The sequence below is a fragment of the Choristoneura fumiferana genome, chromosome 7 (assembly GCF_025370935.1).
Source record: "Choristoneura fumiferana chromosome 7, NRCan_CFum_1, whole genome shotgun sequence".
NCBI lineage: Eukaryota > Metazoa > Arthropoda > Insecta > Lepidoptera > Tortricidae > Choristoneura > Choristoneura fumiferana.
The window spans coordinates 18,214,748-18,241,574 of NC_133478.1; the positions used below are offsets into that span (position 1 = coordinate 18,214,748).

General features: G+C 39.6%; 1 protein-coding gene across 1 annotated transcript in view; it reads left to right on the forward strand.

Moving 5' to 3' along the window:
* Positions 1-437: 437 nt before the first annotated feature.
* LOC141429798 (echinoderm microtubule-associated protein-like 2) overlaps positions 438-26,827 on the forward strand; it is a 41,765-nt gene continuing 15,375 nt past the window's right edge. The window contains 7 exon segments of the mRNA XM_074090340.1: positions 438-693; positions 4,766-4,954; positions 6,159-6,267; positions 9,312-9,449; positions 11,336-11,452; positions 13,379-13,450; positions 19,560-19,724. Coding sequence (XP_073946441.1) covers positions 606-693; positions 4,766-4,954; positions 6,159-6,267; positions 9,312-9,449; positions 11,336-11,452; positions 13,379-13,450; positions 19,560-19,724 — 878 coding nt within the window. The 5' untranslated portion in view covers positions 438-605.

Sequence of the window (26,827 nt, forward strand, 5' to 3'; positions counted from 1 at the left end):
TAGAAAAATATTACTTTTTTTTTATAATGGCTACGGAACCCAATTTCGGGCATGTCCGACACGCTCTTGGCCGGTTTTTATTTGTTTTCACTCTTTCGATGTTTAAATGCTTTGTAGTAAGTGGGATGCTCGGGATACCATAATTATTATTATTATTAGCCTATTCTGTCCCACTGGTGATCAAAGGCCTCCCTCGAAACTCCAAATAGGCTTTTTGGTAATTTTGGTCTTTGAACTCCAATGTCTAATCACCTTGCCATCGGAACTGGTCGCATAATTTTTACTGACTCGGCAGGGAACCGAGCAGCAAAGAGAGTTGCAATCTCGCTATTAGTTGAATGTGTTCAGTTCATTCAAGCTAATCATGTAGGTATTTAAAAAAATATATTTATGTAGGTAATAATTTTACAGGCACTGAGAAGTGGACAAAGTAAATAAAATAAGCATTGAGAATAGCAATTTTTGCGATGTCCTCTTGAAATATATGGTTAGTATTCGACAGAATCTCAGTCATCATGTCAATTAAAACGCTTTAAAACCTTCAGTGGTGAGACTGTTAGTGAACTAGTGAAATATTTGAGACAATGTGGTGAAAGTGAGCTGTGATGGAGCACCATGGGGACCGGGAGTCCAGGAGTTCGCGGGCCAGCGATTCTCCGGGAGACACCATGAACGATGTGTATGCGGCATGGCGTAAGTTACCGTTTTAAGCAAGAGGTTATCAATTCATGTGTATGCATATTTCTTTTGCAGCCTCCAAGACCCAGTAAAAGCTTAGTATAATATATCGGTAGATTGTTTGAAACATGTAGGTAGTTTTTTGTTTACGCGTATAAATTTGCTAATTGCACGCTACTGCGCACTTTCCATCTCCCCTGTTCACGCTGTTACTACTATGAAATGGCCAAAAGTTTTTTTATGTCCGGATTTTCGAATTTTGAAATGGTAACCCGGCGTGGAAGTCCATTTTTAAAGGAAACTAGTTATAAATTGTAATCTAGTAGTACTATCTTGTAATTAAATACTTACGGACGTACATTATACTTACTAGAATCTGTCTGAGTTGTACGTAGTAAGTTCTGTAGTGTGCCTATCGCGTATCTTGTTTGGTTTGTGATTGTAAAGATTTACACTTTTCAACAGTCAACAATGCCTTTGAAACGAATCAAGTGTCAACTCTACGCGATGTTTCCTAATTACTACGCTTTGATGAAAGAAACGAATCGCAGGCAACTGTTGCAAATGCCGAAAAATGCCGAAAAAGTTTCTCGATGAGGGCTACGGCATAGATGTCGCTAGCGTCGCTGCTTAAGTGATTAAGAAACAAAAACAAGCTGAGATATGAGGCGCATTGGGAAATTCGTGTCGGTACCGTTGACCATCAGTGGTGTAGCGGTATAGCACGCGGTACGGATTCGATTCCCAGTGATGGTCTTATTTTTCTGTTTTTTCTGTGCATCTATATTTCAGTTTGTATTTTCAATTTAGGTTTTACGGGATGACCGTAAAAGTAAAAATTTGGAATTGAAATAAAAAATACAAAAAGATTCCAAAAAACCAATCTCAACTGTTGCATTCAAATTGCAACTGAAGAATGCAACCTTCAACGCAAGACCAGTTCCCAACGATTCCGGATATATTTAACTTCCTTGTTGACAGTGCAGTTGACTTGCACTTTTCACCATATACTTGTGAGCAGTTGCTAGCTATAGTACATGCTAGATTTATTGTTCAACAACTACATGTAGACATTGCGTCGTATGATGAACTGCGTAAATTTTGTTATGACTGTGATGTACATAATGGAAAATTTTTGCCAAAGAAAAAGGAGGTTCTCAATTTGTCGGATTATTTTTATTACATGTAACACACCACGAAATTAGCAGTTTTCGGGACTAACTGAAGAACTCACTTTTAATTATTTACCCTTTTGCTACTATTCGTAATTTAGCCAAGTAAAATATACGAATACTGGTAAGTAATTGTCATTAAATAAACCTGATAAGAATAAAATTATAGTGCCAAATTACGAACAGTGGCTAAGTGGTAGTTACAACAGATAGTTCTGCCAGCTAACCTAGTAAAAAGTAAAAAGTTGTGCTTGGTCCGCCTAGAAAGTTGTTTTTAGTCTGCCTGGGAAGCCATATAATCCCAAAAAAATAACAAAATGCGACACGTACTTTGAGGTATTCAAAGAACTGGAACTACCTATACGTCGTCGGATCCTATCTTTTGGATAATTCTGGTCAATGGGCATTTCTATTTAAAGTTGTGCCCTGAGTTTATCTCCGTGATGTGTCTCGTTTTGTTATGATTCTTTTTAATAATCTTCGTAATATTTTGGGGACACATCTGGATACCCTGTTTTTACAGCCCGGAATCTTGGACTCCCAAATTCTGTTGAAATCGGAGAGATAAACTCAGGGTACAACTTTAAATAGAAATGCCCTAATACCAAAATTGTTATCAGAATTAAAAGTCTGAGTGACATCGCCGTATTCTACATAGCTTTGAACAAGCAACGTCCTTGATGCATTTTTCGTCACCATAACGTCCAAGTGCCCTCATTACAAAAACGTGACACTTATACCCTATTGTCTATCGGCAAGGCCCAGAGTCGCACATGTCGCCAATTCGACAATAACCGATTGTTCCCAACACAATAGTCACTTGGTCAACACTTGTGTGACGGCGAACTGAAAGAAATTTCGCAATGCGATTACGTTTTAATTCTGTAAAAGGTCGCAAAACTGAAACCCGTTTGTTCTTGTTTATTAAGAAGTGCTGTAAGTTTAAAATAATAGTGTGCTTCTTGTTTGAGTGCGTAATGGTTTGCATAACGACATTTTTTCTATTTTTATCATATAAAAACATAATGAGCAGTTGACTTAATTTTCATTTACATATTAAACACATATTAAACAAACAGTCACTTTAAATAATACCTAAATCTTATGATGGTTTTAATTATTCATTTATTATTTTTAATTTTATGATTGTTTTATATTAATAGCTTTGTACTATGGTCATAAATTCCAAGCCGACGATTATAGGGCGTACACCAATAGGACCAGTTTATGTTTTACTTACCATCTTACCAATAGTAGCATCACAGGATGTGATGGGATGGCAACAACGTAGAACAACTTTTATCTTAGTAAATTCTCATCACAATGCTCTTAAGCCTGCCCATGAACACCGGGCGTCCGTATATGGATCCCGTAGCAAGGTGGCCGCGTGCGCAACATGCATGGCCGGTGCTTCATATATCACGTGACATACCTATATTCCTCATCTTCCATATACGGACCCATGATGATTACCATCTTTAAATTCTTAATAATATATATCTATAATAAATAAATATCATGGGACACTTGACACCAATTGACCTAGTTCCAAACTAAGCAAAGCTTGTACTATGGGTACTAGGCCACAGATAAAAATACTTATATATGTCGGCGGCCGATCGTAAAATCCGCCAGATCACGAAATTCCTAGGCATATCGTGAAATGCCGCCAATTCATGAATTGGCTAAGGGACATCCGCCATATCGTTCATAACTCACCGTTTAGCGATTTGCCTAGTGACGTTTAGGCAGATCATGAAATTCCTAGGCAAATCATGAAGCGCCGCCATTTCATGATTTGGCCAGTTTAGGTAGATCATGAAATTCCTAGGCATATCATGAAACGCCGCCATATCGGTTCTGGCACTTCGCCGGCCGCTGCCGCGGCACGCTCGCTTCGCTCGCTCGGCTCGTGCGTCGTGATCACAATTAATACTAACCACTCCTCGCTTCGCTCGTCGTACCTACATTTTTCTACATAAATAAATAACAACTAGTGAATACTTTATTTACCAACAAAATTCTAACCTCTAAAAACGGGCAGACGTCCATGGTTTTTTCACATTGTGCACAGAATCCGTTTGATTCACATAAAAAGAACGAAGCTGATGTTCAAAAGCTTCTTTTGCACTTCTATTTTGAATTCAATCACTATTTTCGGTTTAAAGATCATTTTGTTGCGACGCCGACATTTTTCACGCGCTAAACAAACACGGCCGGTCAGCTGGTCACGGCCGCCATTGCATACGCAGCGCCACCAGTGGCCAAATAAGAAACTATTTTACGATGTGCCCGGTATAGAGCTAGGAATATCGACGAATGCGTTGCTCTAATCGATCTGCCGTATTATTTCTCAGGCACATCGTGATATGCCTAGCCAACGTTTAGGCATATCATGAAATGGCGGCGTTTCACGATATGCCTAGGAATTTCGTGATCTGGCGGATTTTACGATCGGCCGCCGACATATAGATAAATACATAACATAACAGCCGAGAACAAACATTCGTATTATTAATACAAATATCTGCCCCGGCCGGGATTCGAACCCAGGACCTCAAGCTTCGTTAGTCAGGTGCTCTAACCACTTAGCCATCCGGTCGTCATCTCGTCGTGTACTTATGCAGTACCATTCTAGTTTTTTTTTACCAGACAGACTGATTTATGGAGATTGTTAAACTTTTTAAGTTTATTGCGGATCCAGCATTGTAATCTCTATATCCAATCGATCCTATTATAGTGTCCTCTTAAGGCCCCTGGAACACATTGCAGTCAAATAGACCACAGAACGGCAAATCACTATAATACGCCATTGCCCTCTCCACACAATAGTGCTGGCCTATAATGAGACATTACGAACAGAAATCCATCACGAATTTTGCATGTAACTCACCCCTTTCTTTCTCCTTTTCCAGATGAAATGCTAGAAGGCGAGGGCGCCGGCCTTGCGGCTCGGGTGGCCGAGCTGGAGGTCCGATGCGCCCGGCAAGCGGAGGAGCTGCTCTGCCTCCGCTCCACACTGGCTGACGCGTTGCGGAGGCTCAACGCGCTCGAAGGCCGGGCTCCCGCGGCGCCGCCGGCGCAGAGGAATGGTGGTTACACAGGTGACTAGTTGTTATACCCTGTAAGACACTCCTTAGGGTCCCCGTACACATGCTCGTTACCCGAAGTACCAGTATACCACTAAATAAGCATGCTTAATAGTATCACGTGTCCTATATATACATGCTGGTGCTACCTAGCATTTGCTCAATAGTAGCATGCTTTCGTGCTAGTAACTAGCATGTGTAACAGTAGCTTTAGTATAGTCGAGATCGCGGCGGCTGCAATATGGTAAAGCTTTGGTTTCCTAGGATCAGCGGTGCCGTCATATAGCGGCCGTAATTGATACCGCTCCTCCTATTAAATATAATGACCCGGATAACTCACGTCTTAAATCGAGTTTAGCTCGTTTCGGGCTAATCCGTAGCCCTTCGTCTTCGGAGCAACGCGACTCAGCGGCTGCTGCAACACGCGCACTCAGCTAAACTCGATTTAAGACGTGAGTTATCCGGGTCATTATATTTAATATGAGTGAGTCTCATGGTAGTTTCATGTTCAAAACCGCTCCTCCTCCTCCTAGAGAGCGGTAATTGACACCGCTCTCTAGGAAACCGCGCCCTTTTGTTTACATAAGACAATTCTAGTGACGTCATTCACCGCTTAGTTATTACGGTCGCTATAATGACGGCACTGCTTGCGTCCTAGGAAACCAAAGCGCAGTGTGTTATGTAAGCTGTTGCTCGCGACTCCTGCTGCGGACTGCGGAGCATTCGTTTACCGCAATCCAGCGGAGATGAAATTTTGCTACATGCATACTCGTATGTTGAGCTACGGTCCTACTTTGTGGCGTTCGCGTGAGCGGGATAAATATATAGTAATCACTCACAGTTCAGCAGAGAAACGTGATTTACTTAATTTCAATTATCGCGCAAAATTACACTTTTTTTACAGAAAAATAATTACCTAATGCTAACTGAGACCCTCACTCTCCCCCGCGTGAAATTGGATGAGATTCGGCTCGACCCCTCCTACAGAGATTTGCTCTCAAATGTCCCTATACAACAAAAATCTCCGTTTTCAGGCCTCCCGCTAGGTGGACTGACGGCATCGTGAGAGTTGCAAGTGGCGAGTTGTGGTTCATTGTGGCGTTCTAAGGGGGAGGCCTTTGTTCAGCAGTGGACGTCTTCCGGCTGATGATGATGAATAACCTGTTCTTTTTGCTTGTCGCTGTGTGGTGATACTAAAAAAATTGTCGCTACATTACAGGGTCGTCGGGCACGCCGACGCGGGAACTCCGGTTACGGCAGCCATCCTACAGAGAAACGGCCAAGAGGACGTCCAGTTACGGCTCCACGGCATCCTCTTTACCACAAAGGTATTCCTTCAGTGGCAGTAACAATTGGATTCCCACCCGGGTTGCCCCAATTTTTAAAGTAAGCAAAGGCCGATGACATCAAACTCGCACTGCTCTCGCTTTCCGGGTTGCCTAACGAAAATGTTTAGTCACGCTACTGACATCTTTCAGTTTTCTTTGAACCAAGTAAAAGTTTTATTTGCGCAGCCCATTGTAACTTCTTACCTTTGTTTAAAGCCTTTTTTGCCAAAACTCGTAAACTCGTGATTTTTCAGAAATCAGACCGATTTAGATTACAAAAACCGGCCAAGAGCGTGTCGGACACGCCCGAAATAGGGTTCCGTAGCCATTACGAAAAAATTAAGTAATATTTTTCTAAGGATTTCGTATTTCGTAGGTATATTTTATTATTAAAACTTAACCTTTATAGTTTCCTTGTAAGTTTGATATACTTACTACCATCCTGATTTTTTTCAAAATTTTCCACCTACCGGTTTAGATTTTAGAGGGGGGAGGGGACGCTCGATTTTAATGAAAATTGCCACTTTAAAGTTGAATATTTTGCAAACGAATCACTGAGTCAAAAAATCGTTTTAGCAATGGTTTTAAAAGACCTATCCAGCGATACCCCACACTACAAGGTTGGATGAGAAAAAAAAAACACCCCCGCTTTACGACTATGGGAGGTACTCTAAAAAATTTTTAAAATTTTTATTGCACCATTTTGTCGGCATAGTTTGCATATATATTCGTGCAAAATAACAGCTTTCTAGCATTGATAGACCCTGAGCAAAGCCGCGGACGGACAGACAGACATGGCGAAACTATAAGGGTTCCGTATTTGCCATTTTGGCTACGGAACCCTAAAAATCCCTACGTAACTAACTAGCTAATTTCTTAGACATCATTAGTAGTTTTGGATATGTCCGAAACAAATAAATAATATACAGTTATGCATAAACAAATAAGTATAGGAATTGTTCGTTCAAAGATACATTTTACTTTTACGTATTAATATTACTAATTTATTTGCATCAGTACGTTTGACTGGCATTAGTTTTCTCACAACTTCAATCATAATCATGAACTTTTTGCACCAAAACGAAATCAACGCAATCGTTATCGTCCATTCCAATTCATCTCTTTCTAATTACAGATCCATTACACTAATTATTTGAACTTGCTCGATCCATTAAGCATCGTCGCCACAATAGTCACTCCATCAATTCAGTTTACGACGTTTAAATCAATCACTGATTGCGTCATTGTTTCTCTGTTTGGCAACTGCTAATAAAGCGCTTGATGATCGTCAATCTTGTACTCTCATACCATCATTATTCTATCGACCACCCAAACATTAATGCTTTTACTTTATGTAACCTATCATGCAACAATATAAAATGATCAGTGCACTGATAGTACACAGGGGATCGTTTTAAAGGTTGTTAAAACGTCACTCACTAACAACTCGCCGGAAGTGACTTAAATTGCGAATTGCGACGTCGTTCGGTCATATGTTTACCTTGGGGCGTTGGATATCAAGCAGCGGTGGATGCGCGGACGAGATCAAGCGGCGCATGGCTATCACCAGGTCCGCCATGGATCGGCTCGGAAAAATATGGAAATACAGACACATATATATCACAAAAGCTACTAAAATGCGACTTGTCAGGGCATTGGTGTTTCCCATATTTCTCTACGGTGCTGAGACGTGGACGTTACTAGAAAGCGAGAAGAAGAAGATAGACGCTTTAGAAATGTGGTGCTGGAGAAGAATGCTTGGCATATCCTGGACGCAATCCGAACCAACGTCTCAATCCTCAAAGAACTCGGCATCAAACAGCATCAAGAAGCATCGTCCAATGTCACATTCTCACTTTCTTTGGCCTTATCACACGTCGCGAGGACACATCTGTGGAACGGCTTGTGGTTCAAGGGAAGGTTGAAGGCACGAGAGCACGCGGCAGGTCACCCATACGTTGGACGGACCAAGTTAAAGCTGCACTCAACGGCCCACTCCACGAGTGTTCGAGAAGGGCTGCAGTACGGGAGGAATGGCGACGGATTGTAAAGCTTGCCACCAACTCTGATGTGACGACCACGACCACTCTGCCAAGAGTGTGGCGACCAAGAAGAAGAAGAAAACGTCACACCAGTTTTGATATGATATCCTTCCCATACACCATCGACAAAGCCAAGCGAATTAGCTTGTTGAAGTGGCATTGGCACATCGTAAGACGTGCACCAACGAGATGGATGGATATCCTGATTAAAGCCGCGGGATCAGGGTGGGTGCAGGCCCCTTCCTACCGAAGCAACTGGAGGTATATGGGGGAGGGCCTATGGCCAACAGTGGACGTCCTACGGCTGATATGATGATGATGATGATTATCGCACTTATTTCTGTGACAATATCAATTGTTTATTCGTGTGTCACAAACAGCAATCCCTCTCCTCCTATATGTATTACGTAAATTGCGGATGCCCTCTTAAGAGGTTGTAGTCAACTTAAATCCCGGAATATCAACCGCTAAGGGTACAGACCCTTCAATGAGTCATTGATAATTTTATTTGACTGATAAATATTATGCAATCTCTGTTTATTTGGGCAAAACAACACGAAAAGCGCACACAAAGCGCGGGTAGTTCGCAAGACTCGCGCTGCTAAGCAAACATGATAGGTACCCTTAGAGCTTCCGCAAACCGCAGAGTTTCTATCAGCCGATAGTTAGTTGGGCTCTTTCTTAATCAGTATAAAGATGTATGCAAGTGCGTACACTATAGTGATTCGGTATCGGCCGTTATAGTGTGCGCACTTGCATACGTGTTCACTGATTAAGAACCCGAGTAAACTATCGACTGATAGAAAGTCTGCGGTCTGCGAGGGCCCACAGTTCAGTTTACTCGTGACCCCGGCCACTGCAATGTGGCCGAAACTTCGAGGTAATTATTACTTGTATCGTTATGTTCAAAACATTATAAACGTGTGTAAGTAGTGCGTCTATCTTTCTAGCAGTGGACGTCTTTCGGCTGACGACGATATCAATGATGATCATTATTTTCAGACGCGGTCCTCAGCACCAGTCCACAGGCTCGCTGCAGTCTGACTCGCCGGCGTCCTCGTCGTCCCTGTCCCCCGCGCCCTCGCCCTCGCCCCGCGCGACCCCCGCGCCGCACGTCACGCATGCGCCGCAGCCTTACAGGTACATGGTCTGAAACACAAGTTATTTGATTGCCAGGAGTTAAGGTACTGTTACATATGCTCATGCTAGCATGCTAATAAGCGTGCTTATGAACATAGTAGTTAGTAAGCATGCTTACGAGCATGGTAATAAGCATGCTTATGAGCATGGCAATAAGCATGCTAAATGAGTATGCTCTTGAATTGTTTCAGGCGGTGGATTAACTACTCGTAGCATGCCACTAATAAACATGCTTAATACGAGCACGTCTTATACACACATGCTAGTAGATAGCATTTGCTCATTAGTAGCATACTTTTGTGCTAGTAACTAGCATGTGTAACAGTACCTTTAGGGCCAGTAACGTAACTCGGGCAGCGCCCATGCATAAGGTCCTATGGGGACGCCGAAATGGCCAGGTTAGTACCAAGATTTAGGGTTCAAGGGTTATAGGAACGAGGTGTTTTCAAATTAATGGTTGGGAAAATAATTAAAGATACAGGGGTCACTCACGTATTTAATTGTCGGGGTACGCCCGTCATGTTCCAGAACCTCCAACCCACTTGCCTACTTAGTGTACCTTGAGATGGAGCCGCGGGATTGACTCGAAACTTGTCGACTATGTCTACGTGAATACGTGAGTTATCCGTGTATCTATTTTAATAAAGAATTATTGGATGTTTATGCCATTATTGTTTCTTCCTTCTAGGAAGAAGCAGGCTTGTATAAAAATAATGACTGTGAAGAATAACGAATGTGATAAAATACATATGTGTGCAGAATTAATATTGTGCAGAATCGCGACTAGAAAGGAACAACACAGAAACATCGAATAATCCTTGTAAATGTTTTTCAGGATTTTTTTGTTGTAGTAATTAGTTTTATGCCAAAAGGATGATGTAAAGGCTTGCACCGGGGGCATAAAAGACTAGTTGCAACCCTGGTGAGGACATCAACTGCATTTTGGTTTCACTGCCACAATCACAATGCCCGTAGTACGTGGTCAAAAGCTGCTGTCAACATTGAAGCCTCATTCCTTGATTATAATGCGTCTATTTAAATATAGGATGAACCTGCGTGTATTCAGTACAGGATTGACAGATGGTGATACAAATACCTATTACTTACATGAATATCACATACCTAAAATCTTGGTCATAGAAGGTTCTCAAGACGAAGGATGTTTATCCACACCTTTAGTAGTCAAAACTCTTCGTTTAAGCGTGATTATTTCATCGTTTCTATCTTCTTTGCTGTCTACTTGCGTTGCGTCTGATTTAACTGCAGTGTTTCTTCTGTCTCCATTGTTCAGTAAATTGATTTTTATTTATTAAGTATTAGGCACTATGAAATGCTATTTGTATATATTGTAAGCTGAGCTTCACACATGTCTACTTATTCATGTTTACTGTATGCTTAACCATGCAATAGTTCAGAGGAACCAACTGTATTTAAAACAATTAACGCGTTTTTGGAAGAACGACTCTTCACACTGGCCTTCGCCAACTGTTGGACACAGTTCTAGTATGGAGAAGCTTGGAAATCTCCCTTCAAATTATAAATGCGTCACTAAGTTGACGAAAGTACATTAATGTACGTCAAGTACTTACCATTGCCGTTCTGGATCTATCGACGAATATCTATTTAATTTAACGGGGTATTTAATAATTGTAATGACCCTATTGAAAATGTTCAAAGTCGAAGCTCACAGGCAACAGCTGCATAATAATAGCAACTTCCGTTGATGCCATTTCATCTTATGATACTATTTTTGAATACGCGTGAAAAGCAAAAGGTTCATACGGTTCACGATAATCTTCTGTCTTTTATTCGTGGTTGGTTCCTCTCCAATGAATTAGTACGTGTATCTTATTAGTGGCTAGTAGCTATACAGCAGTTTATCGTAGATCCCGCAACAACTCTACTTCGAGCAACCAGAGCCAGTCACCTGGAGGCAACAATCTCACCAAGCGCTGGAACTCCACTGGCGATTTCAATGCCCAGGGCTTGATAACCAACATCAGGTGGGTTGCTAAATGCTGTGCTGCATGGTAAATATTGTACAATCCTTCGTGGCACAAGGGATCAGTAGAAAAATGATTACATACTCATAAAAAGGACCAGGAAAGGGTAAAAAACTTCAGTGAAACTCCACTTGCATGTATAGCCGTACTTGCACATTTTTGTACGTCGAACTACGTGCAAATTCGAGAAGCTTACACGAAAATGTGCGAGCTGCTGGCATGTGTATTCCCGGCCTATAGACATATTGATGTTCCAAATTAAAATAAACAAGAAGAGCTTTACTAAATTTTAGTTTTTTACATCATTTCACAATAAGGCTCGTTAGTGCGAGAGAGCACGCAATATGCGCTTCTCCGTTCCTATCTCGCGTGCCACGAGTGATCAGACGCATTACTGAAAGAGATGAAACGTAGTCAAAGTCAAGTGTGGGAAGAAAACCTGATCGATGAACAATAGGGAATATGCAAACATATTTTTTGTTCAAATAAACCTTTATTATAACGACCAAGGAAAGTGCATAGTAAATTTCATTTTTCTAAAAAGCTACATTTTTCAACAGATCGGTATTGTTGAGTTTTACGTCACTCGTTTTATTTTCCGGTTTTGTATCAAGGCACAGAATAATTAACAGAATATTTAGTGTTTCAAGCATATTCCCTATTATAATTTTCTTTTCTTTAGTTGTGTATTCCACTTCAAAACATTCACAGAATCGAAAGGCTTTCTTGCTATGCAGGGATTGAATATTATGCTAACTGTTCCGAAGATGTAGAAATATCTACCCTTCTCACTGATGACCCTTCTCTCTACATACAGTCGCTGGCAAACTTCTTGAGCTCTAAGTAGTACTACCTACTAGACTTGAAATCCGATTCAGTCATTCAATACTCAAACATTTTGCTGGCAAGTGTAGTGCTTAATAAGTATTAAATGCAGTGTCTTGTTTGAAATGCACTCGGAGACAGAAATTGCATAAATTCCGTACTCGAAATTTGAAATATTAGCCACTAAGTGATCTCTGGAGGTGTAGGTATATATATGTCATATTATTTTTATTTGCGTTAGCTAAAAGTTTTATCTGAATGGCCAGAAGCACTAAATCACACCTCACAAGAGGTCGATGATCCTATTGTTCAATTTGATATCCCACGCAAAGACAAATCGGGATACAAAAAATATTGCCTGTATAATGTTTTTGCGATTGTCTGAAAATATACGAACGAACGGACTTTGACACGACAGCGGAAGGTTAAAGTTTCAAATAATTCACAACTGTCAAACTGGTTATTTAGTTTTCGTATCGTATACGGACGTACAAATTCAAAAACTGTTTTTAACCCTTTGACCGCCACGGTCGGTAAAACACGACAGCTGAAAAAAGTGCCATAGTGGCCATGTCGACATTTCGTGGCGCATATTGAACGATTTTCAGATTTTTTTTTTGTCGGCTGTGACCGACCGTGGCGGTTAAAAAGTCTATGCTCCTTTTGTTCCCAAACTTAGTCAAAAATTTTGATTCCTATATCCTTATCCGAGATTTGTTTGTCATTTGATTGACAGGTTTAGATTGGATCCCCATGTAGAGATCTAGATAAAATAATATTTATTTAGACTCATTTAGTTCAGGCCTGTTACTTTCTGATGTAAGATATTGGAAATGTAGTCTTTGTTTCTTCGAACAAAATAGACAGTGACGGCATCAGAAATACTTGGGGCATAAAAATATTAAGACAAGAGTGGTCACAGAGATCATTAGTTAATTTGGCTCTGACGTTATTTTGCGGAGTTCCGATCCATGAAGTAAAACCTTGCTACTTCGCGCACGGTGGACCGCGGAGTACCAAGTTATAATTTATAACTAGATTTAGTGCGTATTTATTTAGTTACCCTGTTTTGTTGTCTAATGTTTTGTTCGTTCCCTCTAGATTTACAACGACAAAGTCGTTGTTAAACTTATATTCTAAGCCGTCGCAAAACGGGCCTATACTGAAGCACGGGTAAGTTCGATTTTGTTCGGTGGTGGGGTCTGATCGGTATTATGGTGTACATGTATGGTGGTGGTGCGAACACTCCTCTTTATTATCATCAAGGGTAAAACAAAACAACAAAACGTCCGTCATTTCATTTGTAAATGCACAATGAAGACAATCTGGGACCCATTTAAGTCCTATTCATTCGTAGTCTACAGATTTACTTGGTGCATTCGTAATTCGTATCATCATAAGAAAGTCCCTACTATAAGAAATGACGGATGTTTTTCGGAACCTTGGTTATCATTGCGGTGGCGGTTTATTTAACTATCTCTGGGTCTTTTCCATATGTACATACGTAGTTACTTCCTTGTTAGGATCCTTCCCTACTTTTTTATTAAAGTTATAGAATCAATAGCAATATCTTATACCGTGGATAGTTCGTCTGTGACAGGTATTAGAGCAATGCAGGAAAAGGAAAATGATACTGACTGGACATCTATTATTTTTATTTAATTTTAGTAGGTATATCACCTTAACTTATTAGTAGGTATAGAAGAAAAACAGATTGGAGATTCTACAAGGCCAATGGTAGTATTTAATAAGTTTATAACCTAGCAAATCTCTTGGTTGAAAATTATCATGCTTGACAACAGTCAGATAAATGATCTCGAACGCCCTTCGGCTGCCGTCCAGCTGACTTGACAATAGCTCTGCCATCATTAACGTCTCGTACGATCCGAGAATACACTACGTGCCTTGGAAATACTTGGTGGTCAAAATGTATTGTAACTTGTTAAACGGTTTTATTTCGTTACTTTTATTCGTAAATCTACTCTAGGGATTGACGGGTTTATGGTCAAGGGGAGGGAGGTTTCGAAAAATATCACGCAATTTATTTCCAGGAGAAAATTACAAAATTGCGAGAATAAATGACATCATTACTAAAATAGAGAAAGAGACTCTTATCTGAATCTGAATAAACAGAGGTAGGTTTTTAGGAGTTTCTCCACAAAAAATATGTATGAATGCCGCATGTAATCAGGCACAATTAACTAGTGAATCTAATCTATCTATCTAATATCTTTAAACGAGCAATTCTTGTATATATATAATTAGAATCTCGTAAACGGCTCCAACGATTTCGATGAGGTATGTAGGGGTTTTCGGGGATGACAAATCGATCTAGTTTGTTCTTATCTCTGGGAAAACGCTTATTACATTATATCACACAAATGTACCTATATATTTTGGAAAATCTTAGGTGTGATGAACGGGGGGAGTGGGGTCGACCAAAATCTTACATCTCACTAAATTTAGAGGGAGATAGGGTCGAAAATTTATGGCACGTGCAAAAGGGACCTCCCATTTGAACAACAAAAATTATTATACGAGTATATCACTAGTCATCATCATCATCATCCCAGCCTATATACGTCCCACTGCTGGGCACAGGCCTCCTCTCAGAACAAGAGGGCTTGGGCCGTAGTTCCCACGCGGGCCCAGTGCGGATTGGGAACTTCACACGCACCATTGAATTGCTTCGCAGGTTTGTGCAGGTTTCCTCACGATGTTTTCCTTCACCGCAAAGCTCGTGGTAAATTTCAAATGTAATTCCGCAAATGAATTTCGAAAAACTCAGAGGTGCGAGCCGGGATTTGAACCCACGACCCTCTGCTTGAGAGGCGATAGGTCAAACCACTAGGCCACCACGGCTATTACTCAGAGGTGCGAGCCGGGATTTGAACCCACGACCCTCTGCTTGAGAGGCGATAGGTCAAACCACTAGGCCACCACGGCTATTGCTAGTACTCTTTGCCATCACTAGTACTCTTTGAAAATTTAAAACTTTTAGAGACTTGAAAGTAAGTAAATATTAACAAAGCTGACATAATAAGTAAAGTAGAGGTATAACTTGGTGTACGTAAAATCAGATTAAAATCTACATTATAAACGCATGTCACGTAATACGCGTACAAGTATCGGACTGTCCTTATTTTCCTTATTCGGTTGAAATCGTAAAAACTACACGTTTGTATATATATTTATTGTAAACATTAAGTTAATTAAATTCCTGTCACTTGCGCAAATGTTTGAGTTTGTTGCTAAAAATGGGGGTTAGTATCATTTCGTCTAAAAAGCAGCTGGTCTACGTAGCAAATTATATATCAATTGGTCTAAGAAGCAACTGGTCTAAGAAGCAACTGGTCTAAGAAGCAACTGGTCTAAGAAGCAACTGGTCTAAGTAGTAACTTGTCTAAGTATCAAGTGGTCTAAAATTCTTTGACTCAAAGCCGACAGAGCTCAGCAGTGGTGCGACAGCATTGAAATTTTCGCAGCTTAGTAAATTTCAAATGTGTGTGTATAATTTTGCACATAAATTTAAAAAGACCTATCCAACGATACCCCACACTATAGACTTGGATGAGAAAAAAAAAACACCCCACTTTACGTCTGTGGGAGGTACCCTAAAAAAAATATTTTTAAATTTTTTATTGTACCATTTTGTCGGCATAGTTTACATATATATCCGTGCAAAATTACAGCTTTCTAGCATTAATAGTCCCTGAGCAAAGCCTCGGACGGACAGACAGACAGACAGACAGACATGGCGAAACTATAAGGGTTCCGTTTTTGCCATTTTGGCTACGGAACCCTAAAAAAAATGAAAACAAACACTGATAAACTACCGTGCAGTCTCCAATCGACTGTGAGCGACCATGATTCACAGTTCACGGTCATCTTTTCTCTAAACGCGAAGTTTGCCGCGAACCCAATCACCGGCATAAGTCATACGGGCATCACAAACATAAATATTCCTTGTGTGCTTAAAGTGAGGTTATCTGCACAAATACCTTAATCGCAAACGTAATTTACAAACGACAATCCCACATTATAAGCGTCCATTGATGCTTCTGAATGGCAGACTTTGTAAAGCCTCATACAAAAGCGGTGACGTATGTGGTTTACTGGAAATAGTCGTGCGATCATGAGGCGCGGTTCGTTCCACAGCTTGCACAAGCCAGTCTGCTGCTGTTTTTCTCGGACGCCGGCTGTACGAATTGAATCTGTGTCTCGGAAACTCGTTTTGAAGAAAAAAAGTTAAAAGCGCGTCGGTATCCGTGCCATTTTCGGAATTTAAAAAGTAAAAGGTCACTTGTTAATTTCCCGCCATGGATGACAGGTAATTTTCTAGTTTTTTGTCGTTTGTAAAACTGTTTTGTTTATTAATACCTACCTACCTATTATTTTCTCTTATCTGATTTTAGATAATGGCTTCGTGTATCATAACGATCTATTAGCTTGACAATTTCACATAAAAGCTATGTAACTGGACATTTGTTTTCATTTTTAGTTACGCGTTTTAAGTTGGTAGAAGGATTTGGAAGCTTACAGCGCAGTACTTTTTTGGAATCTTCATTTTTTTAACTCCATTTTAAGGCGGAACGATGTCGTTCACCCCGATGTAAGTCGCTTGGGTATTTTTGGGTTGGCTTTTTGAGTTTTTAACGAAAACAAGCATGAAAATCATCGCATGAGCGTTTTCGCGTTTGCAACTAACATCATTCATCATTGACTGTAATTGATAACAATTATTTACTAGGTATCTAACATTGACTTAAAATAATTTATTTTAAGTGGCTAGACTTACTAATTCCGGAAAGACCACAGGACTTGTTATTTCTTAGAATTAAGCTACTAACTAACTCTGTGTTTTGAATATAAATGTTAGAATATGATTAATTAATTAATCAATAATAATTCCAAAACAGCTGTACTTAATAAAAAATCAATTGACTGCAAAATTTGCTTGTTTAGCGTTGAAATAAAATAAATAGTTGGTTGACAAGTGACGTCAGTATTACTGTACAAAATGTTCGGGGGATTTGTTTTTGGCAGCTCATAAAAAGCGTCAATGAGGGTTTCCGAGAAGGAGTGTGAGTGAGAGGGTTCCGAGAACTAGAAGGCTGTTGGGTGCTAGTATTTTGAGGTACGTTTGACAACTTTGGAATTAGTGTCACGTTTGTCCAGTAGGTAGCAAACAAGGCTAACGCCCGGTTCACATTATTCCAGTAAAATCGTGTCTGTAGCGATACATTGCGCGATCACAATCCCAACGAGTTACACAAGATCGATCGAGCACCGCAGTGGCATGCTACTGGAACGGTTTTACTGGAATATTGTGAACCGGACACAAAGTCAAACGAACCTTACAATACTAACGCCATCTAGCGATATTTAGACTGTCAAAAACCCTCATTGATTAGTGGTGTCAATAATCCTATTCATGTGCATACTGTGTTTCTAAGATTTTTTTGACATTTTGATTTTTTATAAAACCAGAGTTGAGGTCCACACAAGAACTTATCATGTAAAGACAGCGAGATTTCACTCGTTCATTTAATTCGTTCTCCTTTTGTGCAATCAGTTCAACCTGTAGATCTACTTAATGTAGAATTAAAATGATTAATTATTTTCAGTTGAAGCCGTTCATCTCATAATTCATCTCTTAATTTGATACATTTAGTCGCATTTTGGTTTAATATGTTCTCAAGGCAGCCGTGGTTTAGAAGTAGACTAGTTACAAGAGGCAGATCATCTGGCTAAGAAAACAACGACAAAACAAAACTAGCTTCAGAGAAAAGACGACAGCAAACGACAGTTTCAAGTTTCGCACTCACGAGTTAGAAAAAGGTGGAGTTGACAATTAATCGTGTTTCCGTTTCGTAGACGGAGTTACCTTACGATTACGAATTACAAATGAACTTATGTTTTCGGTATCCAAAACACTTTCAAATATGTAACAAATCATGTCATGTAGCTGTGTATGTAATCATTCACTTCAACTCTCGTGGCACGGCCTATACTACTCTGATTTTACTGGCATGATGAAAACCCGTCTAAAGCGAAACGTCTTCACATTGTTGATCATAACCTTGACCGCTGCAGCTGTCGTATTAAATAATTGACGTAAATTGCTGGTCATTTTTTGCATAATTCCGTCGCCAAGCATTCTTGAGGATGATGTAAGACTAATGCGACATTATTAGCTTGACTTTGCAACGACATTTTTTTAACAAGTGCTGTAATAGGTAGGCGTAGTAACTGTAAAGTATACAACGTGTTACACTGTTCAAGGGTTTATGCGGGTTTGATCGATATAAAGGGGTTTTCAGAAAAAAAATTACTTAACCATTTTGCCTTAATTATCCTTAATTTTGCATACAAAATTTATTATGAATCAGTTTTGTGACGGTCCATACAACATGTATGGTTAACTGCGTCACAAAACTGACAATTAAAAGTGGGACACTTTTTTAATTGCTTAAATCGATAGTGCTCGTGATTCTGAGTAGAAATAACCCAAAATTTGTTAGGTTTAAAAAAGTACAGGGTACACTTTTTTCTGAAAATGCCCATAAAACAAAATTATGAAAGCCTGAGGGCTGGACTTTAAGTTAAGTTATACAGATCCATTGAATAACGTTTTGCCATCGTATTTTGTCGGTTAAGTTAGTATTTGTTTTGCTATCTAATTGAAAAATAATGGCAAAACATTATTCACTAAATCTGTACTTACTATCGTTTGTCATAATTTTTATTTGTAACTTTCATGTAGGCGTTTTACTACGCGTGTGTTATAAACCTAGCCTACTGAGTTCTATTAAAGACCGCGGGGTTTCCTGTTTTCTAGCAGGCTGGTCCCGTTCAGTGCTGCGTCACTCCGTACGAAAGAGCACTTCCCCACTGATATCGTCGACATATAGTGATTATATTCCCTTCGGGATTTGACACCAGTAAAAATGTATTCTGCGACTGCTAATTACACCATCGGCGGTGACACACCAGTGTCGATCTGTGCCCTTAGTGTAAGTTTTCGGTCACAAAATACGTCTCGATCGCATTCGCGTTAAAATCTCAATTTATATGGAAACACGAACAGCGCCTCTAGCGGAACGTTTGCGATGTTCGTGTTTCCATAAAAATTGAGAATTTAACGCGAACGCGATCGAGATGTATTTTGTAACCGAAAATTTACACTAAGGGCACTGTTACGTAAACTATTGTATAATCTTCAAAATCTTCGAGAATCTTCTACTCATACAATTTCTTCTATACCATATCCTGCTTCCAGCACGCACACATGCCAGTACAATGAGGAGGAAGGTACCATGCGTATGTACTTGCGCGGAAGACCCGTGGTGCTTTACGGACCCAGCGACCAGGATAACCTGGACCCTGCCAAGGTCGCGCCACCGCCGCAGAACAAGCTCAAACTGGAGTGGATCTATGGTTACAGGTGAGTGGAAATCCTGGAAAATATTAGGTCATTATGAATTCGCAAAGATTATCCGACACAGAACTAAAGTCATCAACATAGCTCAGAGAATTAGCAAGTTGAAGTGGCAATGGACCAGCTATATCCACTGAAGAACCGACAACCGACGGAGTAAAGGACTTCTTGAGTTGGTAGTAGAAGCTAGGTGCTTCCAGCCGAGCACAAGGCGCAATGGTGCTCATTGGGGGAGGCCTATGTCCAGCAGTAGAATGATGACCAATATGTTTAAAAAATACGATAATATGGACATTTTAAATTATCAATTAGACAGAGTCTGACAGACGGCGCTGTCGTTTGCTTCCCTCGCTTTAAGTAGAAACAAAGATGTTTTCAACGATGTACTAAAAGGGTCAAAACTAGTGTGACGTTCTTTATGGATGGCCCCTAAGCCGCTGAACCGATTTAGATGAAATTCGGTATACAGATAGTTTGAGTCCCGGGGAAGGACGTAGGATAGTATTTATCCCGGGAAATTGGATATTTCCTGCGGGATAGCGCTAAAAGAATTCTACGCGGACGGAGTCGCTGGTGACAGGCTAGTCTTACATATATCTGTATGCTGTGATTCAAGCATTTCTAATTTATCTACATGATTCAACAATGGTTCATATAGAGGGGCGTGGATATCCTACTTCCCTGTATCACAAAATCAGTAAAACACGTATGTAAGTACCTAAAATCTCGATATCTTAATTGCTGCATCTATGGACAAGGAATTCGGCACGGGTTTTCTTTACAAAAGAAATAAAAACACGATGTTTTGAAAAAATCCATGTAAGGGGATAAGGGGTCATCCATAAATTACGTTACACATTAAGGGTGGGAGGGGGTTCATTTGATTTGTGACTCAGGAACAAAATACTTAACAGCAATTTTCATAGCAATACGTGCGACATGTTTGGGTGCTAAAAATGGTCAAAATGAGTGTGACGTACTTTAGGACCTTATCACACTTGCGAGTTACGAGCCTGTTTTCTATAAGGGCCTTATGGTTGGCCCCCAATTTAGTAAATTTTGCTAAACTGCTAGTAATGTCTTGGTGTGCAATAAAGAGTTATTGTATTGTATTGTATTGTAATGGATCACGCAAGCGAAGCCAAGCGGGTAAATCCTAGTAGTTCCTATATTATATGGATTACTAGTAAATAAATAATATTTACTTTTCCCTGTATAAGTACTCGAACATTATCGATCATGGACGATAAGTGTGGCAAGGTCGCTTATGTTTGCTGACCGAATAACAAATCCAATATTAATACAAATTACTAGTTGCTACGAATATTTGGTTTGAAATTTTGTCAACCGACACATAAATAATTGAGGAAACAATATAGGAAAGTAAGTTCAGGATATTTGAATTTTGAGTAGGCATATAAAACCTGTAAGCGTGAACTATAATAGATGTTAAACATAAAACGCTCAAGTGCGAGTCGGACTCGCGCACGAAGGGTTCCGTACCATCTATACAACATTCATTAGACATTAGCAAAAAACGTTAAAAAAAATCACGTTTGTTCTATGGGAGCCCCCCTTAAATATTTATTTTATTCTGTTATACATAATCTGTGATACAGCCTGGTGACAGACGGACAGACGGACGGACAGCGAAATCTTGGTAATAGGGTTTCCGTTTTTACCCTTAGGGTACGCGGAACTCTAAAAGGAAACATGTCATTTAAGTCCATTATGTTAAGGATCTACGTTGCCATAGATACACCAACAAGACAACTAAAGAAAACATACAAGCTCTGATGACTCAAACTGTAGACTCAGCCGTAGACTGACATTATGAAAAATATTGTTTAAATTTGAATGTTAATTAGTTATTTAATTACTAGCTGTTGCCCGCGACTCCGTCCGCTTAGTATTCGTTTATCTCTATCCCGCGGGAACTATGCAATTTTCCGGGATAAAAACTATCCTATGTCCTTCCCCGGATAAATATAAATAAATATACTTACCGAATTTCATCTAAATCGATTCAGCGGTTTAGACTTGATGCGGTAACAGACTTACAAACTTTCGCATTTACAATATTAGTAGGATATCAAAAGCTCTGATATATATTTTGACGACATTAAAAAACACAATTTGTGGTCACAGCTTAATATATTATAGTAAAATAACCTAAACTAACACAGTATATACATCATAACTAAACTGACAAAATAGCAACTAAAAATTTAACACATTATAAGTTACAAATATTAAGCTCTGATAAGTTTGTTTTTGTTGTAATACTTTAATAAACTAGCTTGATATCCGCTAATTCGTTTATGTATCACGGAAACACCACTTACCTGGGATGAAATCCATCATTAATTAGGGATTGATAGTGTAGCTTTCTTTAAGTGAACAATTTTTTTAAATTACTTGTATTCCAGAGATTAGGTACTCCCTACATACAAATAAACCAGCAACGTCCCGTGGAAACTTGACTTTCCCGGAGTAAAAAGTTCTTCTTAGGTAGTGTAGCTTTCCATCTGTGAAATAATAAAAAAAAACCATTTAGTAACTGCCCTCTATAGGGCACTTTGTCTATACAAAGTTTATGAACAGAGAAATTAGAAAGTAACTTATGGGACAAAACAAAGGCGAACTTATTAAAACTTAGTAATATTCAGTATTTATTTATCTTTATTTCTGTACACTAAAGAATTTATGTACAATTAGGTACATTACATTTCTTCATAAAAAAATAACGCCCTAGTTGGGGCGTAAGAATTTTAATTACACATATAATATATACATATAATATGTTAAACACGTGTAATTTTGTTGAAAGGATTTTACACATTAGCTAACGTGTCATATGTATATAGATATGGTACTTTACTAATCGCGCAAGTATTCTGGCAAATAAATAAATGAATTGAATTGAGTAAGGCTTCTAAATTCGAAATAAAACTATACTTTCATCTTGCCAAAATCTAAGATACTACCTACTTTGTGGTATACTATACAATGATATATATCCTACTAATAATATTTACACAGCGGAAACGCAAAGATGAGCTGTTGTCAGCGGTAAAGGTTAGGCGAGGCGTCAACACGGCTGACCTGGGTTTTGATGGGCCTGCTCACACTATATATAGTGAACATTTAACGCCAGAAAACAAATTGCTCCTTCGCGACGGAAAAAATTGGAAACGGGGCTTCAGGAAAGTTTTTATAAGAGACTGCAAAATCCTAGTTCTCAAAAGTGAAGATCAAAAGCCAGTCCTAATTGCTAGCGAGAGTGATCTCGTAAAGATATCTAAGTGACTATCTTGTTGCAGAGTGCGTTATTATTTGTTTGCTTGTTCGTTTATTTTATTTAAGAATTTATTTCTTTGCTGGGCGCTAATTAAGCCTTATGTTGTGCGATATTAAGTTTATTTCTGTATTTAAAACAACGGTTGTTTACTTCAAATTCCCACTCGACTTAACCGGTTGTTATTTCAGTTGCATGCTATAATTCATGGCGTGCATTGCTATAAGTAAAGTTATCATTATTTTATAGAATTCGCAGCTTTTTAAATATCTCGTTTTATTACCAAAACGTGAGGGTCTGAGGACCAAATCAAACGAGTTTTTTACTAATGTACTTAATTGTTCTTATGAATTATATGTATAACCGAAACTTGGCTTAGTGACTCATTTTGTAGTTCAGAGTACTTTGATTCCCGTTTCACAGTTTTTAGAGGGGATCGTAACGCTTCTGCAAGCGGTTTATCACGCGGAGGCGGTGTGGCGGTGGCGGTGCGCGGCGCGCTGCGCCCCGAGCTAAGACACGACTTAGCGGCGCCGGCCCGGCCGATGAGCTGTGGGTGAGCATACCTACAAGGCCGGCGGACGCTCCTCCGCTTCGGTCAGGTCGGACTGTCATCCTATCTCCATGTTATTTGTGCCTATATCCGCATGGACCCAATCATATCAATTTATTATCTTCCTTATTTCAAAGAGTTTTTGAGTTTTGTGACAAAACCCTAATGACACTTATTTATTAGTTGGTGATTTTAATGTTACTAACGCATGCTGGTTTTACGAGCTGACATGAACGGTATGAGTATTATTACTAATGATGACTTCCCCGCGACTTTGGTAGCAGATTTCATGAATTTATCGAATTAAACCAATAAATTATATTTTCAATAAAATGAAAGGATTCTTGATCTGGTTTTTAGTAATGCTTCCTGTGAAACTTCTCGATGTTCACATCCGCTTACTCCAGAGGATGCTCATCACCCTTCTCTTAACATAGACCTCCGTGTAACGTATTCATATCGTTTGTCCCTAACGCCACTAAGTGAAAAAGCTCTTTCATCATTCTGACTTTGAGGCTACAGGGCTGGACTCTCGGACTTTGATTGGTATAGGGACAGAAATGCGACGGACTTGAAGCTGAGCTTGAATTATTTTATGGAGTTCTAAATAATCTCATAGATCTTCACGTTCCGACCAAAAACTACGCTCTGCCGGTAGTTAACCTCTTGTGTTCTCACAACGGTTAATAAAACTTATGAAAGAAAAACGTAAGCTTCACAAAAAAGGAAGCAGTACAAGGCCTCTATTATAACGAGTTCTCGTCTATTAGGCGACAGACAATTAGAGAAGATCTGTTACGATTCTTATATTCATGCGACTGCCAAATCAAATCAAATCCTAACTATTTTTGGTCTTACGTGAAGTCTAAACGAAACTCCCAAGGATATCCTCAGACGTTTTAAGTACAAAAACTCGTGCGCGGCCGTACCACTAAGCGACACACGAGACGTCATAATATTTATCAACAGAACTCTCGGCGAACTTAAGTTACTTACATCTAATAAATAACCTAACCAAAAAAACTTGGAAATCCCCCGACTTTGTCACTTCAAAGTTCATTATCTCAAAAACGTCTGAACCGATTTTGATGAAACAAATCGGTCCACCCGCTTAAGAGCTACGGTGCCACAGACAGACAGACAGACAGACAGACAGACAGACACAGTCAAACGAGAGAGCGGTCAAACTTATAACACCCCTCTTTTTGCGTCGGGAGTTAAAAAATAATGTGATTGGCCACGCATAGATAATCAACAGTCTTTTCAATTTCTATTGTTTTATAACCTCCGTACTAACTTTTATATGTATATAGGTAGTCATTCACCGATGACGCGTGCCGTGGTTCTTATTACAATGTCATTAATGGCTAATTTTGTCAAAATCACGCGTCTTCGTGGATAGCACTAGGTATACAATGAATTAGCTAGTCTAGACGTAAATAATTACCCTCACAATTAGCCATTTAGGCCACTCGGCTGGCCACCAAGGGTAAATGTTATATCTAGACAATGTATAGGTATAATACTATTCATGGATACAACTTTATACACGCACTTGGTCGGTCACGCAGTAGGAACGATTTGAATTGTTTTTGAGGTTTCAAGGCCTCTATTTAATATTAATATTTTTTAATAACTATTTAGATTAGACCCGATGGCCGCTGGGGCCGAAAAGTTCTCGAATGGAGACCGTGTAGCGTAGGACGTCCACCAACGAGATGGACGGACGACCTGTTCACGGTGGATACAAACCCCCAAACGAAACGACTGGAGGTCTATGGGGGAGGCCTATGTCCAACATTGGACGTCCTAAGACTGATATGATATGATAACTGTCTAGTTAGAGTTAGTGTATAGTAATTTTTGAATTCATTCGAGGTTCGGTTTTGACGTACAGGAATGATCGATCAAGCAAGTCAACTCAAAGACTGAGGACTGGTTTGGTTGGTTTACATTTGGCAACTTTTTTAGAATCTCTAGGGGCGGGGGCAGCATGTACTGGTCTTTCTGGAGCGATCGAACCCATAAGCCCTTTGCTTGAGAGGCCACAGGCTAAACTACTTGGCTACCACGACTACCTCATTGTATTACTTATATTTTAAAGCGTTTACTTGGTTGACTGTACATATTTGTGTTATTATTCTTGCCAGCTTAATAAAACAATAAAACCCCTGACATCATTTTTCTTGGCGTGTTTATCACCGAACTTCCCTATTCTTCATCATCTGCGTGAAAACCATGATGATACTCACTCTGACGCATCATACTCTCATAGACTTCAAAAAAGGAGGAGGTTATCAATTCGGTCTTATTTTTTTATGTTTGTTACCTCAGAACTCCGTCATTTATGAACCGATTTGTTTTTTTTTTTAAGTTAACTAGTATACACTACAATACAATAAATACCTTAAAGACAGCATACATATAATACAATGACTCTTTACGAGACGAATACAAATATAGAAACAACACAATGTACTAATTAATAACGGCAATGCGACCACAAGGGTTGAAATTAAACAGTTAAGACATGATAATTTAAGAGCTGTTAAATAAAAATAGGTGCCATAACATGAAGTATTTAGCTCTAAGATACGTAATCAGGATCCTTAGAACCTAACAACAAAAAATGTGCCTTCTTTTATTTTAAAGTAACGGTGTCTATTTATTATAATAATTCCTGTTGGTTGGGTGTTAGTATGATTTACTTATTGACCCATAATGACCACTAAAAGAAATTTAATTAAAATTAACATCCTACCACCATTCCAACTAACACGGAAATCATCTTCAATCATCGTAAAACAAAGCGCCGTCCAAGGCTGCCGCGTCTCGCTCGGGTGCCCAACAGTGGCGCGGCGCAGTTCCCGTCTAATGCGCTTTTTTGTTTACCACCTTAGCAGACTGGGTTATTTTGGACAAACCCAAAACCACAGTATGACCCAGGCAAGTAGAGAAAGAAATTAAGTACTTACCTAAAACAAAGGTGAAATTGTGTATAAGTCATCGCCCGGTCATTAAATCTACCAGATCATGAAGTTCCTAGTGGGTTAAAACCCCGGAATGGGCCCGCGTGGGAACTACTGCCCAAGCCCTCTCATTCTGAGAGGCCTGTGCCCAGCAGTGGGAAGTATATAGGCTGGGATGATGATGATGAGGAAGTTCCTAGGTGTCGGTGATGTTATAGGTAGAGTCATTCACGATGACGCGTGCCGCGGTTCTTATTACAATGTTATTAATGTCTAATTTTAATAAAAT